This window comes from Squalius cephalus (genome assembly GCF_949319135.1).
Source record: "Squalius cephalus genome assembly, chromosome: 18".
In the NCBI taxonomy this organism is placed as follows: Eukaryota; Metazoa; Chordata; class Actinopteri; order Cypriniformes; family Leuciscidae; genus Squalius; species Squalius cephalus.
In genome coordinates, this window is record NC_137139.1 from 3,337,509 (window position 1) to 3,355,754 (window position 18,246).

The 18,246-nt window shown below is 39.4% G+C and overlaps 1 protein-coding gene across 1 annotated transcript in view; it reads left to right on the top strand.

The window, feature by feature from the left end:
• Positions 1-8,867: 8,867 nt before the first annotated feature.
• Positions 8,868-18,246, top strand: part of col9a3 (collagen, type IX, alpha 3) — a 30,843-nt gene continuing 21,464 nt past the window's right edge. The window contains exons 1-13 of the mRNA XM_079848678.1: positions 8,868-9,004; positions 9,740-9,808; positions 10,401-10,436; positions 10,768-10,839; positions 10,976-11,029; positions 15,139-15,174; positions 15,449-15,472; positions 15,645-15,698; positions 15,826-15,879; positions 15,969-16,010; positions 16,248-16,304; positions 16,384-16,437; positions 16,579-16,632. Coding sequence (XP_079704804.1) covers positions 8,939-9,004; positions 9,740-9,808; positions 10,401-10,436; positions 10,768-10,839; positions 10,976-11,029; positions 15,139-15,174; positions 15,449-15,472; positions 15,645-15,698; positions 15,826-15,879; positions 15,969-16,010; positions 16,248-16,304; positions 16,384-16,437; positions 16,579-16,632 — 672 coding nt within the window. The 5' untranslated portion in view covers positions 8,868-8,938. The remainder of the gene's footprint in view (positions 9,005-9,739; positions 9,809-10,400; positions 10,437-10,767; positions 10,840-10,975; positions 11,030-15,138; positions 15,175-15,448; positions 15,473-15,644; positions 15,699-15,825; positions 15,880-15,968; positions 16,011-16,247; positions 16,305-16,383; positions 16,438-16,578; positions 16,633-18,246) is intronic.

An 18,246-nucleotide genomic window follows, 5' to 3' on the forward strand; every position in this document is an offset into this window, starting at 1 on the left:
GTCTTCCTGACCTCTGGCTCAGAGAGTTGTGCTCTCTTACACAGAAAGGTAGGTATGTGGACTTCGCAGGGCACACAGTCTTCTACGAGGAAACCCTTGTCAACCATTATGGCCATAGATGGGTTTAAGAGAGGCACAATGCCAGACTGCTTCTGAATCTCTTTATCGCTGATGGCACCCTCATAGAGAGACGAAACAAAGGTTACTGCGCCGTGAGGGGCCATCCCAATTAATCCTTTAAATGTACAGTGTGATTTATAGTTGGAGAACACCTCACTCTGGAGGAGAAGAGAACTTGGTGTTTGCCAACTTATTTCGGTACAATCCAAAATAATTTGTGTGTCAGAGTAACCCTGAAAAACCTCTGGCATGTGAGATTTTACAGTCTCCTCATCCAGCCAAATACCCACAGCCCCTAGTACAGTATACAGGAAGCTAGCCCATGTATTTATGATGCGGCTAACAGTCGACTGGTGGATTTTGAATCTGTGGGCCAGATCCTTCTGCACTCTAAAAAGAGATGTGTTAAAAATGACACATGTTGTGTCAGTTTTAACACATGTAGTGAGTGTGCTCAGGGACAACACATGTTGTGTCAAATTTAACACAATAAATGTGTAAGTCATTTTAACACACAAATTGTGTCATTTTAAAAAATAAAGCGAAAGCGGCAGATGCAAAAATATTAACCGTTTAATCAATAGTCGAGTACAGAATGCATGTGCACACAAAGTACAACACAATGTCTCAAGCTCAATGACTGGACAGACTCACTGTACTGGACATTATTCAGTTATTCACGCTTCAACCCCTAATTGATAATGCTGCTTTTGACAAAAGTTCATGAAGAGATAACAGTTAACAGAGTTTGCACTTTGAATTTAATTAAAATGTAACAACTGACAAAATATTGTATATTAATAACTTGTTTTTTCACTGGTCTGTTTGTTTGAGAACATAGCAAACACTGCATACCATTCACAGTGATGGTGAGTGTCGGCGCTCAAAATGAGGAGTTGAAAACAACACAACCTGTAGAAAGAGATGTTAAAAATGACACATGTTGTGTAGATTTTAACACATGTAGTGTGTGTGCTCAGGGACAACACATGTTGTGTAGATTTTAACACATGTAGTGTGTGTGCTCAGGGACAACACATGTTGTGTAGATTTTAACACATGTTGTGTAGATTTTAACACATGTAGTGTGTGTGCTCAGGGACAACACATGTTGTGTAGATTTTAACACATGTAGTGTGTGTGCTCAGGGACAACACATGTTGTGTAGATTTTAACACATGTAGTGAGTGTGCTCAGGGACAACACGTTGTGTCAAATTTAACACACAACCTGTGTCGATTCTTAACACATCTCTGTGTTTATAAGGACTACACATTTTGTATTACCTTTAACACAACTAATGTGCCATTCCTCTTACACAGAAGTGTGTTGAATCCTTTTACACACTAATGTGTTATAGTTACACAACTTGTGTCAGATATGTGTCACATGTGACTGTAGTCGGTGTGTATCTGCCAGAGTTACTTCCTGTGTTTTTACAACTGAGTGTTTGGACGAACACTGAAACGTATTGTTAACTTGTGTTTCTGGAGTCCAGTGACGTTTAATAAAGAGTTTGTTTGAACATTTGGATGGTTTAGACATCATGAATCTACATAGACAAGCTCTTATTGAGAATTAACTGAGGTTTAGATGTTGATGTTTCATTGAATGTTTTATTTGAAGTCACCAGAATCGTGATTAATGGCTCCTTTATTTGAGCTCTTGACCCTTTACTCTTCTTTTAGCTTTTCTCTGGCTGCTTTAACTGTATTTTAATAAAATACATTTGTTATGGCGCGTGTAAAGATGATCAGATTTTTCTTGATGATGTCATAATCAACAAGTGCTGATCTGGTCAAGTTTATGAGTAAATGGATGGTGCTCATTTAATTTATTTATGTGCTGTTAGGTATAACGATCTTGTGACACTACATCATGCTATCCAGCAGTGCAGAATAATAAAAAAAATGTTTCCTGAAAATATTAATCTGCAGCAGAAACTAGTCAAACACAGACATCAAGAATCAGCGAATGAATCTCAACAATGGTGACAAACAAAAAGCTTCATGCCGCAATGCATGCTGGGAGTCATGGATGAGATTTGTACTATGGTGGCACCCAGCATGCATTGCGGCATAAAGCTTTTCGTTTGTCACCATTGTTGAGATTCATGTGCTGATTCTTGATGTCTGTTTGATACCTTAGACTGTAAGATTCTGTACGAACTGTGTATTTAAAAATTAATTTTAAGCTAAGTGCATTATGCTAATCTTTTATGTGTTACACTCATCTTTCAAATATTAAACTCTTTCTGAGCTCCATTTGAATAATCTTACATGTCCATGATGATAATATTATCATCGGAGCATATTTTTCTCGTGTTTATTTTTGCTGTTTCAAATGTGCAGATTAAATACACATTTACAGCAATCAGAGAAAACTAATGTTAAAGAGTCAATAGCTCATATAAAGCTGACACTAATCACGATTCTGGTGACTTTAAATGAAACATTCAATGAATCGTCAACACCAAAACCTGTTAATTCTCAATAAAAGCTTCTGTAGAGTCTGACAGAAATAAAGTTAATCTGGTTATTAATAACAAGTGAAAGCAGCATTTGAAAAAGACATTGAAAAAGAGGCATGATGTGATTGGCTGAAAAAAAACCACCCGTTGATCTTTAAGTTTTCATGAATTAAGATTTAATTTATTTATTTGAATATATTGCTTTATTTATTTTAGAGCATTTTATGGGATGCCATATAAAATATACCTATCATTTTTTTCATAAACACAAACTCTCCTCCACCCAGTGCTATTCTATCCAGAGTTACATTTTAACACACATTGTGTGTTAAAAATCTACACAACATGTGTCAAAATACCATCAACACATCTTGTGTGTTGTTTTTTAACACATCTCTTTTTAGAGTGTGCATCAGACCCAATGACAAGTAATTCATAAAGAGAAAAAATGTATCAATGGGTTGAAGAATCTGAAAAGAGAAAGAATTAGATGTAAGGATTTGATAAGATTATGCTATATATCTTGCTTTGTAAGAAAAACTGTAAAATATATTCACCGTTGCACTGCCAGTGTGAGGGACCTCATCATTCTTCACTACACTTCGTGCTCTTGTCACCCGTACCATCTTGCAGGTGGCTGGTTCTATCTGCTTCCAAAAGGCCATCAGGTGGGCGTGACTCGCAAACCTGTGGGACATGGGTGTTACATTTCATTACATTACATTAAGTGCCCATACACAACATTAAATTGCAAGCATGTTAGCATCCGTATTGACAGTTACTGTAAAGATCCTGGAACATTTAGGCACTAAGGTCAGAAACTGGACCACACACGTCAGTCCTTTTGCTTACTGCTCTTCTCAGTATTTTAAAATACAATGCAGATAGATCTAGATAGTTTTAGATAGATACTTTTCTCATCACAAGGGAAATTCAAGCTTTCCAGTAGCTTACAACAACACACATCACACATGCAACATTTAAACAGATAGGCTTAATAATACTAATCAATGTTGAAAGCTCTAAAACGTCTATGTTAAACACAGTGGACATTTTAATTTACCTTGTGAAGAACCTTATGTCATCATCTGATCCAGAAAACCGCCCCAAGCAGAACTTGTTGCTGATAGATATCTCCTCTATTAGGTTTCGGAGTCTTGCTATCTCTTCATGAAGTTCTTCAATGTGGTTAAGAGACATATCCAGCGCAGCAGGTTCACTACTGTCGCAGTAGTCATGGTCAGGAGGATAGTCCAATTCCACAGATGGATCGTGCGTGGTTTCTGTATTGGGACGCTCGGTCCTTTCCCAAACTCCGGGCCGTGGGGCTGGCAGACTGAAATTGTTCCACTGAAAAAGCACAGGAGCAGCTCCCTTCTTTAGACGTCTGCGCCCAGCTGGAGTCGGAGGCTCTATCACGTCTTCACTTTGAAGGTGTCGGCTGCAGACTCGTGTGTTTGTTGTAAGAAACTTGTCTCGTCGGATGTTAATCACCCACCGTTTATGTAATTCAATGTCTTTGGGAAAAGTAAAAAAACTAACTGAAGAATTGCATGTTGCAGACACTGCATCAGCAGTGGTGGCTAGAAGAGCTGTCTTCCCGCCTTTGAAAGGACAATTTTGTACGTTTACATGTCATCGCGTTATCAGTCAAGACGAAGTACAAGTAAAAAACATTAACATAAACAACACAAAAACGACGAAAATGAACAGTTTTGGGTGTTTTGACGACAAGCATTCAATGGTAGCACTTCACTCTACAATAACCGGATGTTTACAACCATCCTGAGATTAAACCGGAAATACGTCATGCTCGCCAGTGCATACCGCCTATTCAAACAAGATGAAAAGAGGATGACATGTTCTCTAGGTGCCCCTTTTATACCTCCGGGTCGCACTAGTTGTACGATTGCTGTGATTGGCTAAGCTTTCAGACACCAGTTCACGCGGAGGCGTTCTCCATAGCGTCGTTGAAACAGTGCGAGTTCCCTTTCGAAAGGGAGCTAATGCGTCACACTCTGGGAGTCAGCATAGTATTTGTGTCTGAAAATAAGTATGCTTAGTTTTTTGGTAATTTAGACTTTTATTTACCTTAATCTAATCTAGTTAAGTGGATTAAGGCAACAAGTTTGCACAATTTAATTAAGTAAAATGAACAAATGTACTTTCACTGATTTTTACTGAATCCCCTGTTGTCCATGTTACTTAACAAATGCATGCAATTCCTTGAACTTAAATATAAGAAGTTGTGTCTATGAAATTTTCTCTCGGTTTCACAGACAAGGCTTAAACCTAGTCCCAGGCTAAAATGCATGTTTGAGATGTTTTATCTAAAAGCCATTGTTTTATCGATGCACACCAGTAATGTTATTATTTTTTTTGCTGTTGGACAGTAATTTTTTTCAAATCTGAGTCAAACCACGTTTGTAGGTGGTTTGAAATGCGATTCTAATCAGATTTTTTACAGCTGCGTCTCAGTGTGGACGCTCTGACTGCTCAACTCGTGCTGCGTTCCAGTCCACTGTTAGACACGCACTTGCGAACTTCCCTAAGCACTTCCCCTCGGGGGAATCCCTGCCGCCATTTTGAAGTGCGTTCCACTTCGTGAAGTGGACGAGGGAAGTTTATATGGACAGACCCTCGTTCCCTCGATTTTGACCGAGGGAGCGAGTCTGCTTCAAATGTACACTTCAGGCACCTATATGTCCCACAATGCAACACGATTGTGACGTCACCGCATATCTCGCCTAATCACCACCACACAGACAACTCTATGATATATTAATTATCATTTTTTAAATTTAAAACAACCCAAACACACCTATAAACATTTGGATGCTGCATTAAACAAATTCTTAAAGGGAAAAAAATGTACATAATAAATCAACTCCACAGCTGATTCCAAGTGATCAAGGGCTTATCCAGTTCAGCCCATTGCAGTTTCCGCCAGTAGTGGGCACTCGCAATGACGTACATCCAAGTGAACGAGACGGAGGGAAGTTAGCGAGTGAAGGGCATGACAATTTTGGACTGGAACGCAGCATCGGATTTCAAATCATCTTTTGCGTCACTCCTACCGCGACACAACGATACTGTCACAACCATTGTCGGAAATGCCGTAAGTATTCATACGGTATTTAAATGGTATGTCCAAAGAATTTGACACAATACCAGTCTCCTGCGTTGCTGAGTTTTTCTTGCATGACAGAGTTCTGCACCACGACTCGACGGGGGACTTCGTTCAGACTGTCAGTTCAAATCCGATTTATGTGCATAACCGATTGAAATCCGATCAGATTTAGCATGTGTTCACGGCAAAAAATCACATGAAATGCAATTTTTTTTCTCAAATCCGTTTCAAGCTTCATCCATATGCGGTTTGAAATCTTTTTCAAATTGCATTTCTGGAAATCCGTTTCAGTCTGAATGCTCTGATCTGATTTTGCGTGGTTTATGTGACTTTCTCATGCCACAAAACGTAAACATCAGACGTTGTTATATGCCACATGCTGAAAGTCGCTGCCAAAATAATGCTGTGTTTTTGCAAAGTGCTGGACGAGCAGGAAATGACAATATAACAGAGACATATTCGTAAACCGGCGGAGACGACGGCACGGAATAAAGCCACTCATACCAGCCCAATTCTGCCGCTGCCTCAGAAGAGACCAGCGAGGCGGCTACACGTTATCATGTTGCAAAATTTTAATTAGACAACATCTCTACTGCAAACCCCTCCATGTTGCGGTTGTTGTTGTATTTGGTGTATTCCTACCAACAACGTGCCATTGAAACCAATGCAGATATTCCAGAAAACGAAAGAGCTGCATGTACACACATCGGATCTGAACAGATACACAGTGTGGACGTCAATAATTTTAGATCAGATTCGAATAGAAAACACAAATTATCGGATTTGGACTGACAGTGTGAATGTAGCCTTATTTGGAGAGCGAGATGATCTGTTTTGAAAGCCTTGTCACATGTGGGTATTTACAGCGTTACCAAAGCAACCTATGCAGGTTATTTCTGGACACGCAAATCTTATTTGATCACTTGCAATTAATAGTACAGACTGCCTGTAAAAATCTAATTTGAGGGGGGAAAAAAATCTAATTTGCCTGCAGTCTGAACATGCTTTGTGAATTGACCCCACTGATGTAATTGCAAGATATTTACAACATTTTAGCTCAAAAGTTGTCACACTGTCAGAAATAGGGGTACAGCAGGAGTCCATTTCTGTCCCCCAAGGTACATATATGTCCCCAAGCATTAAAAGGTACAAACATATACCGTTTCTTTTAAAGGTTAAGGTAAAATATCAAAAGACAGCCTCTGCTAAGTAATTTTTATTTTATTTTTGTAAAAAAAAAAGTTTTTTTTAAGGTTTTAATGATACCTTAATCATTTAAGGTAGATTTTAACTTATCACTATATTTGAGTAGCCTTGAAATAAAGGAAATAAAAGTTTTGTAAGTCAATTTACTTATATTAAATCATTATAACTCATCAAAAACTCCAGTGTTAAATGAACTCTCCTGGGAGTTTATATGACTCCAGACTCAAGAGTGTTAAAGTGTTAAAATATGAGTGTTAAATTAACAATCAAGATTGTTAAAGTTAATGAGCTAATTAAGTGATTAATTGAGTGATGATTGAGCATTATTGAAGACATCTGATGTTAACAAGCAGAATCACTGAAGGAGAAAATATATTTTTTTAAGACACCGTTATAGTGATCAGTGTTTGCTTTAGTTGGGCTCTTGACCCATAAACTGTTAACATTAAAGTTTGTTTGGCTGTTGTATGTGAGTTATAATGGCTAGATGAACGAAGAGAAAAGCTGATCAGGTGGTGTTGGTTATGTTATGACATAATCATAATTTGACCAGAATCACTGATCTCATTTAGAGTCTAATCTCTGACTTAAATGTATATTGTTGATTACAGCATCACTGTGATTCGACAGCATAAGATCCAGAGTTTTTGAAATAGTCTCTAAAGGATTTCTTAAAAGTTGTTCTGATAAAACAAATCTTTCTTTTAGGCACACACAGACATCAAGAATCAGTGTATGAATCTCAACTATGGTGACAAACAGAATATTCAATTAGGGAAAGGAAATTAGTAAGACAATTCAGATCATAATTTATTCATACCGCAATGCATGATGGGAGCCATGAATGAGTTTTGATTGGTGGCACCCAGAATGCACTGCAACATGCTTTATTATTGTCACCATTGTTGAGATTCACAGGCTGATTATTGATGTCTGTGTTTCTAAATAAAGTATTTTTCAAAATCTTTTGATCAGAACAACTTTTAGGAATTTTTAGATTATATTGAAAATGCTGAAAAACTTTAGCTGATTTTGCTGATACAGTGTTGCCGTAATCAACAATATACATTTAAGTCAGAGATTAGACTCTAAATGAGATCAGTGATTCAGGCAAACTATGATTATGTCAAAACATAACCAACATCACCTGATCAACTTTAGATAATGCTTTATGGATCAAGAGCCCAACTAAAGCAAACACTGATCACCACAACGGTGTCTTAAAAATTATATTTTCTCCTTCAGTGATTCTGCTTGTTAACATCAGGTGTCTTCAATAATGCTCAATCATCACTCAATGAATCACTTAATTATATCATTAACTTTAAGACTCTTGAGTGTTAATTTAACACTCATATTTTAACACTTTAACACTCTTGAGTCTGGAGTCATATAAACTCCCAGGAGAGTTCAATTAACACTGGAGTTTTTGCTGTTGGACCTCAAGGTACATATATGTACCGTTTCTTTTAAAGGTTAAGGTACAATATTGTACCCTTGAGGGTACAGCCCCAGTGACAAGCCATTGTACCCCTAAAGGTACAATTATGTACTTTATTTTCTGAGAGTGCATATCGTGAATATTTAATGTACATTTACATGAAATCGATTTTTTTTTTATATATATACACGCTTTATATGTTAAGAAATGGTGTTTTACCAACTTTATGTCTGTGGTGGGTGTGGAAAAGAGGGAATTCTACTACTATTCTAACTAGTTTCTGTGTGTAAAGGTCACGCAGGTGATTGTTGATCTGGCATTATTATACAATACTATTATTATTGATGAAGATGTTGCTGATGCTGATAATGATTAGGGGGGATGGGTTGCATCTGATGATCATGAGCTCTACAGTAAACAGTGTAACTCTGAGCATGTCCCGCAGAGCTCATGGCATGTCCACCCCCTCCGCGGACTCCGCGCTGCCCCTTTATCTGCAATCATACTGAGTGTGAGAGTCACCCAGCACAGGCTGAGCACAGGACTGAGGAGGACAGGAGAGGCAGGAGCCATGGCCGTGTTCTCTGCGCTTCACTTACTCTTTCTGTTACAGCTGGTAACATCGGCACTCGCCCAGGTAAGAGATGCGGGACGATCGACTATTAACCGGCCGCTTCTGCTCATTGCTTGGGATCTTCATCCATATTTAACGGGTCGATTGATTGCTGCCTATAATAATATCCAGGCTGAGAACTTAAGCGCATTGTGGAAACAAGATCAGTTAACATCAGTGGGTAGCTAACGAGTTTGTATGTATGAAAGTATTCACCTTTTCGTTTATAAACGCTTTTCAATGCATTGTTGACTGACTGTATGTACGCACTGTAAAAGTGCAGCGATTTCTACCTGACCCTTCAATATGATATGTAACTTCAAGTTAACGTCAGATATCTTACTTCAATAAATCTCATCATTTAGATGTTACAACGTGAGGAAAAAAACAGTTTACCTTACGAAACATTTTTTTCACAGTGTAACGTGATCGCCACACAATGGCATCGTTGTGAGAACTTTGCAGTGTTTGCCACTTAACTCATCTCACTTCATTTGTGCTCATAATGTTGGTCATTTTTTGCCTGAATATTTAAAACTGCCATTTGAATCCCTTTGTGACCAGTTAGTTCACACTGATAAACAGATTTATTTTGAGTTTTTAATTGTAGTCGTGTTTGGACAGGAGGGCAGTTCCTGGGAAACATACACTAGCCTATATGAGCTGAGAACAAAACACCTGTTTGATTTCTTTCTGTTCTTTTTACAATTCCTCTTCTGATTATTCTCATTCCTGATTTTGTGTTTGCATCTGCTGCAGAGGCCGGGTCCTCGAGGCACACTGGGAACGCCGGGGCCACCAGGACCCCCAGGGAAAGATGGCATCGATGTGAGTTTAGACACAGACACATTATATCTATATTCCATTCCCTTTAGTAGTGTTTATTAGCTTCACATTTTAGCCGAAAAAGCGAAAGGAAAAAACTTCGAAACATTTGTTTTTGACAGATTTTTAAAAATGTCATTATGTGAATTAAATAACTCTCATCATTAATCTTCACGATTGGCAAATTCGGGGAAAAATTATTTCATTGTCTAAACACCATTGCATTGCAATGTAATGGTTTAACTGTTTAGGCAAGCCATGAATCCTTACAGCCGTTTACTTGTTAAAGGAAAAACTCTCAGGAATTTACGCATGCAAACGATGAAAGCTGTGAATGTTTCCTCAGTAAACGAAAATCTGCTTAGTAGGCTGTGGCAGTGCAGTGACAGAGAGCCCATTCATTCAGCCTCAAGTCAAACACACGCGTCTAGAGTTTCCCCGACCCCCTCCAGCTCTCTCTCCTTCTCTCCTCTGTGTTATTCAGCTCAGAGCAGCTTTCCAACACAACCTATGTTCATACAGACACACTTTATGACTGTAGATGAGTGTCTAATGTAGTTATGATTGAGAAACTCAGACACTGTGATCTCTGCAGGGAAAGCCTGGCCCTTCTGGACTTCCCGGAAAGCCTGTGAGTATCTCCTGATCTTCTGTCAGATCTTCTCGTAACTTGTGAACCCTAGCACTGATTTACTTTGCTGGTGCAGTGCTAAAGATGCCTCACATCTCTGATGATTCAATGCTTCTCTATGTAGATTTTGTATCAGTAATGAGGTAGACTAGAGTGTCATTTTTAAGCCCGTCCAGTGTCGACAGCAGCCAAAGCATACTGCATTACGGCCAAAGACTAAACATGAATCTTTTTTTGTGAAGATGCAATAAATGACATGTAAACATAAAATCGAGACACTGATCATATAGTGTATGATGCTGTTTTACATCAGTTTGTGTTTGGATGGCAGGGGCCGAAAGGAAAAGCAGGTGTCCCTGGAGCCGCAGGGAAGCTGGGACTGCCTGGCCTTCCTGGTGTGGATGTAAGTCAAGAAGTAACAGCAGCATTTTCAGTGGCACACACTAACTCTGGGGGATTTTTAACCTCATTTATATAAAGGAAATCATTTAAGCACTGTAAATGTTGGCGTCTGATCATGAAACCGTCATGTCCTGTAGGGTTTGACCGGTCCGGACGGTCCAGCTGGCAAAGATGGACCCCCAGGAGTAGCAGTAAGTAACTCTCCGTTATTTATAAGCTGAGTCCCTCCACACCTGAACATAATCTGTTCACCCACATTTCAGTTTGGAAGTGTCTTTGTGGCTAAAGCTCTTCTGCTGTAGTATGTGTCTCTGAATCTCTTTTTATTTAAGGGAACCTATAATGCCCCTTTTTACTAGATGTAATATAGGTCTCTGGTGTCCCGAGAATGTGTCTGTGAAGTTTCAGCTCAAAATACCCCACAGGTCATTTTTTATAGTATGTCTGGGGAATTGGATTTTGGTTTGTGAGTAAAAACACGCCGTGATCGTGTGTGTACCTTTAAATGCAAATGAGCTGCTGCTCCCTGCCCATTTTCCAGAAGAGGGCGGAGCCTTTACAGCTCATGCTTCAGATACTTCACACCAACAAATCTGGAGAATCTTACGCAGCTAAAATGTTAGAAATTATGTTTAATTAATAAAGTTCGTGAGGAGCACATTCAGATAATCTACCCAATCAGTGTGAAAGGAGGCTTATACAGAGCCGACTAACCTCTGTTCTACGATTTTCTGTTCTACTGTTTTTCCAGCATCCCTCCTCCTAGCCAGGGATGGGGGTGGGTGCTCTGGGTTCGGCCAAATTCCCCGCTCGGAGCCCTCCTCTTCGACAAATACACATATTTTATACTATATCTGATTATATGTAAGTGTGAGCTCCAGTTTTGTTCTTGTGAAGTATCCGAAGCATGAGCTGTAAAGGCTCCGCCCTCTTCTGGAAAGGGGGCAGGGAGCAGCAGCTCATTTGCATTTAATTGTACAAACACGATAACGGCGTGTTTTTGCTCACACCAAAATAAGGGAAATTGGACATGCTATAATAAATGAATCGCCAGTAGTGGTGTCCTGCCTTACATGTTCAAACCAGAGTCGGACACTGATGGAGAGACTTCCAAGGAAGAAGTTACAATGTTTTTGAATGTTGTTAGTTGATGAATTTATGTAGTTGTTGTGGAGTTAACTTTATTCAGCTTATCGATTAGCATGTCCCATGATCATCTATGAATTGTTGTACATGTGCTCATGTGGGAACTGTAGTTGGATGTTGGTATCGATCCATCTTTCAGAATCAACTTTTGTGCAAATCCAGTGTTGAACTGACCCTCGTTTGCCAAGCAAAACTCCTTTGTAGTTTTGATTTTCAAACAACTTTTTGTGGTCATAAATCATGTCTTCAGAACAGTGTGCAGCCACCAGCAGATCCTTAGGCAGTTTTAATGAGGATCAGGTGACTTCTGATGAATTCCTCCTAATCCAGCTTGGAATGTGAAGTCCTCTTCCCACCACAGGTTTTCTTTTAATTAGTTTCTCGGAATCAGCTGAAATCACCATCATTCTGTGTGGCTGATAGCAGTGAGCTGTGAATTGGGAAGTTAATGTGATATTTAATAACAGAGAAGATGTGTTGCATAATAGATGACATTAGCTGACACTGAGCCTCATACTGAAGGACGGGATTTACGTTACTGTGATCCTCATTATGAGGCTATTCGGCGAGAGGCGTACTGTTGAGAAATACTAATATTTCTATTATCAACCCAATTTTGTGTAAAAACAACTCCATCTAATCAAATAGTGAGAACAAAAATGAATTGTCACATATGGAATGTTACATAGAGAAATGTGTTGTTTACGACTAAATTTCTGTATATAAGAAATCTAGAAGAAAATAGATAATACGATCAAAACCGTAAAGGCTGCAGTGTTTGGTCCCGTTCAGTAACCCTGCACCCACAGCACTTCACAGAACACCCGACCCGACCCGAACCACACCTGAAGTCAATCTACCACATCAGGTAGACAAGAAATATTCATTTCCTCATGTAACTCAGGCAATCAAACCAAAATTAGGTAGTCTGAGTTGATGCATTTAAGAAATATAGACACGCAGCCCAACACTGTCATAATTAACAGAAAACAATAATCTGTTGTGTAAACAGGCTTGGGAGGGTTACTTTAAAAATGTATTCCGTTACAGTTACAAATTACTTCCTAAAAAAAGTATTCAGTAACGTAATCCAAGTACTATAATATGAAAGTAATGTAACTGATTACTTTTGGATTACTTCAAGGTCACGTATATAAATAAAGTCAAGCAAGAAGAAATATTATTAAAAAAAAAAAACAACAACTTTTATTTATTAAGAATTTGGTCCAGTGTACAATATTTGCAAAATATACACACAGGCCTGAATATATATATTTATGTAAAGGGCTATACAGACATCTAGTGGCTAATGTATGGTATTACAGATTATTTTATTTTTAACTAAAAAAAGCAGCAGTGATTCAATCTGCGGGAGATTGTAGAAAGCTGTTATTTGCGCAAGCACCAGCGCGTGGCACACGTGAGTCATTACTGGCAACAGAACCAGGAACTACTGTATAATCAAGCAGCGCTTAATATAGTGGTATTATGCCAAAATACTTATTTATTTAGTTTCAAATGAAGCCATTGTAATCCTGAAAGTATTCCCCCTTTTTTCAAAATGTAACTATAATCTGATTACTACGTTTTTTGACGTAACTGTAACGGATTACAGTTATTGGATTTTTGTATCCTGATTACATAACGCCGTTACATGTATTCCGTTACTCCCCAACCCTGTGTGTAAACGATAACAAACTTCTACCGACGTCATGTGAACAATCATACAGGCTATTTTGAACAAATGTGCATAAATCACACCATAGGCTACACAGCCCCTTTAAGGTCTACTCTCCATAAATTAAAAGAATAAATATGAGCCTTTACTGTCATATAATTTCCTCATTTAAATGTGGTTGTCTCTTGTAAAACTCTGACATGACCGTTGATCCTCTTAGCAGTATGAACAAAAAACATATTCAAAATGTGATTAGATTATACACAGAAAGCGAGTAAAGAGCGCTCCCTTATAACAACTGAAGCTGTCAATCACTTAAGTCGCAGCTAGGGTTGGGTATCAGTTGAATCTTAACGATTCTGATTTCGATTCTGCTTATCAATTCCTAAAATCGATTCCTGTAAGGTTAAAAAACAACAACTTAGATATCATTCACATTTAGTCTTATTGCAAAACATTTATTTGTAGCTGAATATCATGAACAAACATCAACCGGCTAAAGAACGCTTAAGTTTGCCTGTGGTCTGCAAATACCATAGAAAAACAACTAGTCTAACTAATATACATTTCAAGCATTATTAAAGCATTATTAAAGACAAGTAAACACTCAGTAATTAAAAAAGAACAAAGAAAAAAATAGCAATCGCAACAAAAGATACAACTGAACAAAGATATGATTGAAATAAACTGTTTTTCAGGTGTTCAGGTACAGAAACTGTAATCAAATGTAAAATAACACTGCACTTTATAAATAAAATATACATTACAAATATAGTTACAAAAGTTATTCAGCCAAGAACGAGTGAATTTTCTCTTTGTCTTGTGTTGTTTGATTAGTGTTATTGTAGAGACGGCATCAGGAATATTAGACTCACGGATCCAATATACTGTTACACACACCTCGTCTCGCGCTTCAATGGTTTAAAATCATATCGAAATGCTCACAAGGGAATCGATAAGAGGAATCGAAATTTTTATTTCATAACAAGTATCTGATTCCTGACCTCAATATTCGATTCCCAACCCTAGTCGCAGCCCTATTGGCTACAATGCTCAACGCTAATTAGAAGCAAGTAATTAGAAACCTTTGGCTGTCTTCACACTACAGTGCGTGAACACAAATAAGCACGGGACCGTTTGAGAGCAGCTGCCTATCGGTGGGTATCGAATTGAGTCAAATTAGTCAGTCTATTAGTGTCTATTGATTCCTGACCAGCCGTTACATCAACTATTGATGGGCTGGTTAACCCCCTGCATGCCCTTCCGTTACGCCACTGCCGGGAGCTATAGTGTTGACAGCTGACTGTGGGATGCATGAGAACGAGTAGTATGTCACTCACAGCACAGGCTCTGTGTGCAAGAGCGTACAGTCAGTTCTGACGCTGTGAGTTTGAGTGGCTCCTTCATTGGGGAACATGTCGTCTGTTTCTCAGCTGCCAACTGAGACTTACTATTATTATTGTGTTGTTTTTGTAGGGAGACCCAGGACCTCCCGGACCAGATGGACCCCCTGTATGTGCCAAGCATGAGTAAATCCACTGTAAACACAGTCATATCACACTTCAATCACAGGATTAAAAGAGTAGTTCTTCAGTCACACCTGAAAAGTGTAGCTTCTTTATCATATGAAAGTCTCATAAACAATTCAAACCGACACCATTTTCTCATGCAAACAGACCACCATCATTACTGACACTCTCAAAACATCAGGAAAAATGCAGTATGATGTCATGATAACAAACATTCCCAGGGCTATTCATGAGATGTCCTCTCTTGTCGTCCCCAGGGAAGAGGCAGACCAGGAGCTCTGGTGAGTACAGCCTGTCCGAAGCAAGGAGAAGAGGAAGAATTAGCCCAATAATGGCCCTGCGGTCTCAGTTCATGTGCAGCCACCATGAACCCGGGGCCTAATATTGATTCAGTATATTATCCAGCATGGATACTCCACAAATGTAAATGCGTTTGCTCTTCTCTGATCTCAGGGTCTTGCTGGAGAGAACGGGCTTCCAGGTGGAGCAGGACCTCAGGGGCCGCCGGTGAGTGCGCAAAAATATGTTGTCGTTCATTTGTAATGGATCTACTAGAACGCTGTCTACACTACACACATGAAAAGCACACGTTCAGGTACAGTGATCAGTGATGCTGGTCTGTGATTGGTTGTAGGGGCCTGAGGGTCTTCCAGGACTTCCTGGTCCTGCAGGCTTAGATGGACCTCCTGTAAGTACTTGCATCTCAAACTAAAAGTGCAGAAACACATTTATTTTATTTTAATAATCCAGTTTTATATATCATCCTCCTCCTTTTAGGGACTTCCAGGAACTCTTCCTGAAGGCAATGGAGATCTGCTGGTGAGTTAAAACCCCTGTACCGTCCTCCAACACTGTGTGTCCAGCATACACACATCCATCTTCACATGTACGGTCTTACACAGTGTTGAGAGCTCTATTGTAAGTGTAATCCCGTTTTCAACACACATCTCTATTTTCTGCATCTGAAGGAAGAGTTTTCTTAATAGGAAGGATACATCTTCAGCGGTCTTGTTTTTCTTTGCATGCAGATTGATTGCATCATTGTCTTGTTTGTAGTGTCCGGCCATCTGTCCTCCGGGTCCTCCTGGACCGCCCGGGATGCCTGGATTCAAGGTACTCATGATGATAAAAGCATGTATCTCTCATTACAGAAGATATCACAGATTGCTGAGCTGCTTCTGTTTTCATTTAGGGTCATACAGGTCATAAAGGAAGCAAGGGAGAGCTGGGGAAAGACGGTGAGAAGGTGAGATTTTACCACCCTTGGAATACATTGAAACACCATTCTAAAACTTTCCAGAAATTGCACTGAAACGTTTTCAGAAATGTAACAGAAGCAGAAAACAGCTTGTTGTAATGTGTTTCTATCTGTGTCTCTTCCCATCAGGGTGATCAGGGGCCGCCTGGTGCTCCGGGAATCCCAGGGACAGTGGGATTACAGGTGGGAATAATTCACACGCTGTTTTACTCTACCTCAGCTAGACATGCTACACTTACCAAGGCCTTAACTATCTCTTGAACATTTGGGGGAGAATTAAAGGGAATAAAGAAAAATATAGCAGGAAAAGAGTTTATTGTAATCAATTTAAATTATTTTCAAATAAATTTACACACATTCACTCTTAACCCTCTTTGGTATGCATTATATTTTTTTCAAATATTACATGAAATACATGAAATTACATAAAATAGCATACATTTCAATCAATTAATCATCATACTAATCCAAAAAGATTTTTTGAAAAAAAGATTTTTGGGGGGATACTTAGGGAAATATGGCAACGCTGTACCACAATGGAAAATGTAGTTTTTCTATAAAATTATTATTGTCTTTTCCGTTTAATTGCACATTTCTTTTAGAAATTGATAGATTTATATACTTGGAACTCATGCAAACCAAAAATAAGTAGATCCATATCCCTAAGATTTAATCCCAATCATTCCCAATCATTTGGCTAACTCATCCTCACTCTCATCACATGGAAGAGCTAACTCTGCACTCAATATTGCCCTTTCCTTAAAATATTGCTGAATTCATTTTCTGAAAAGAAGAAATCATTTTGTTATTTATACATAAATACAACTATACTACAATAAACACTTCAAATAAATAAATAACTGCAATCATATTATTGAGGCTACTATAAAAAATCCCAATGGGAAATACATTACTGCAATTCCACTGTGGTAAAGCGTTGCCATATGTTAACACTGATATTTTCTCAATTTATAGTAAAACTGTGTTAGACAAAGTTGATTTGTGAATAAAAATATTTCATTTATTTATTTATAAAAATATCTAATTTACTTATCAAATATGCTGCAAAACAATCCCCCTTTAGAAGAGATGTTTAGAAATGAGGTTAAAAGAGCATTTTGTGGTGCTCTTCAACAGCAGATAATGAGCAGCAGGTGCGAGTGCACTTCAGTTTTTTGCTGAGGAGCCGAGCCGATGAGCGGGTCGCAGCAGATGTGGCGACGGGACGGACGTCTCCGTTCCCTCCTTCAGGGAACGAGGGTTACCATACGTAACCGAGACGTTCCCTATCAGTCGGTCACTCTTGTTGTACGTCGTGAGCAAAGCCAGGGCTGGGTCTGCCTCCTCCAGGGGCAGCACTTGCAGGTTCACCACCTGGTCCCTGAAGGGAGTGGTAGGAACCTTGGGCACATGGTTGTCTAGGCACGATTCGTCGACTCAAAAGCAGGTCCTTCAGTGCCTTGGCCTGATGGACCTGCAACAACGCCATGGCGTGTATGGTAGATGCCCACAGGCCTTGTAAGCCTTGCCGGTTAAGTCCGACAAGCACTTACAGGCCCGGGAAGGGAGACACGATTCTCCGCACCAAGTGGTGTTAGGGCACAGTTGCATAGCAATGGCCCGCTCCACTGATGGGATATGCATGTAACCCATAGCCGCCCCGCCATCAAGGGCGGTGAGGGAGGAGGAGCCACTGGGACGGTTTCTGGCAGTAAAAGGTGCCGTCCGCGCCCCGGGAGCTCCTCATGCTCCTCCAGCCTCGAAGGCTTGGGACACGGTGGAGGGTTCCACACGAGC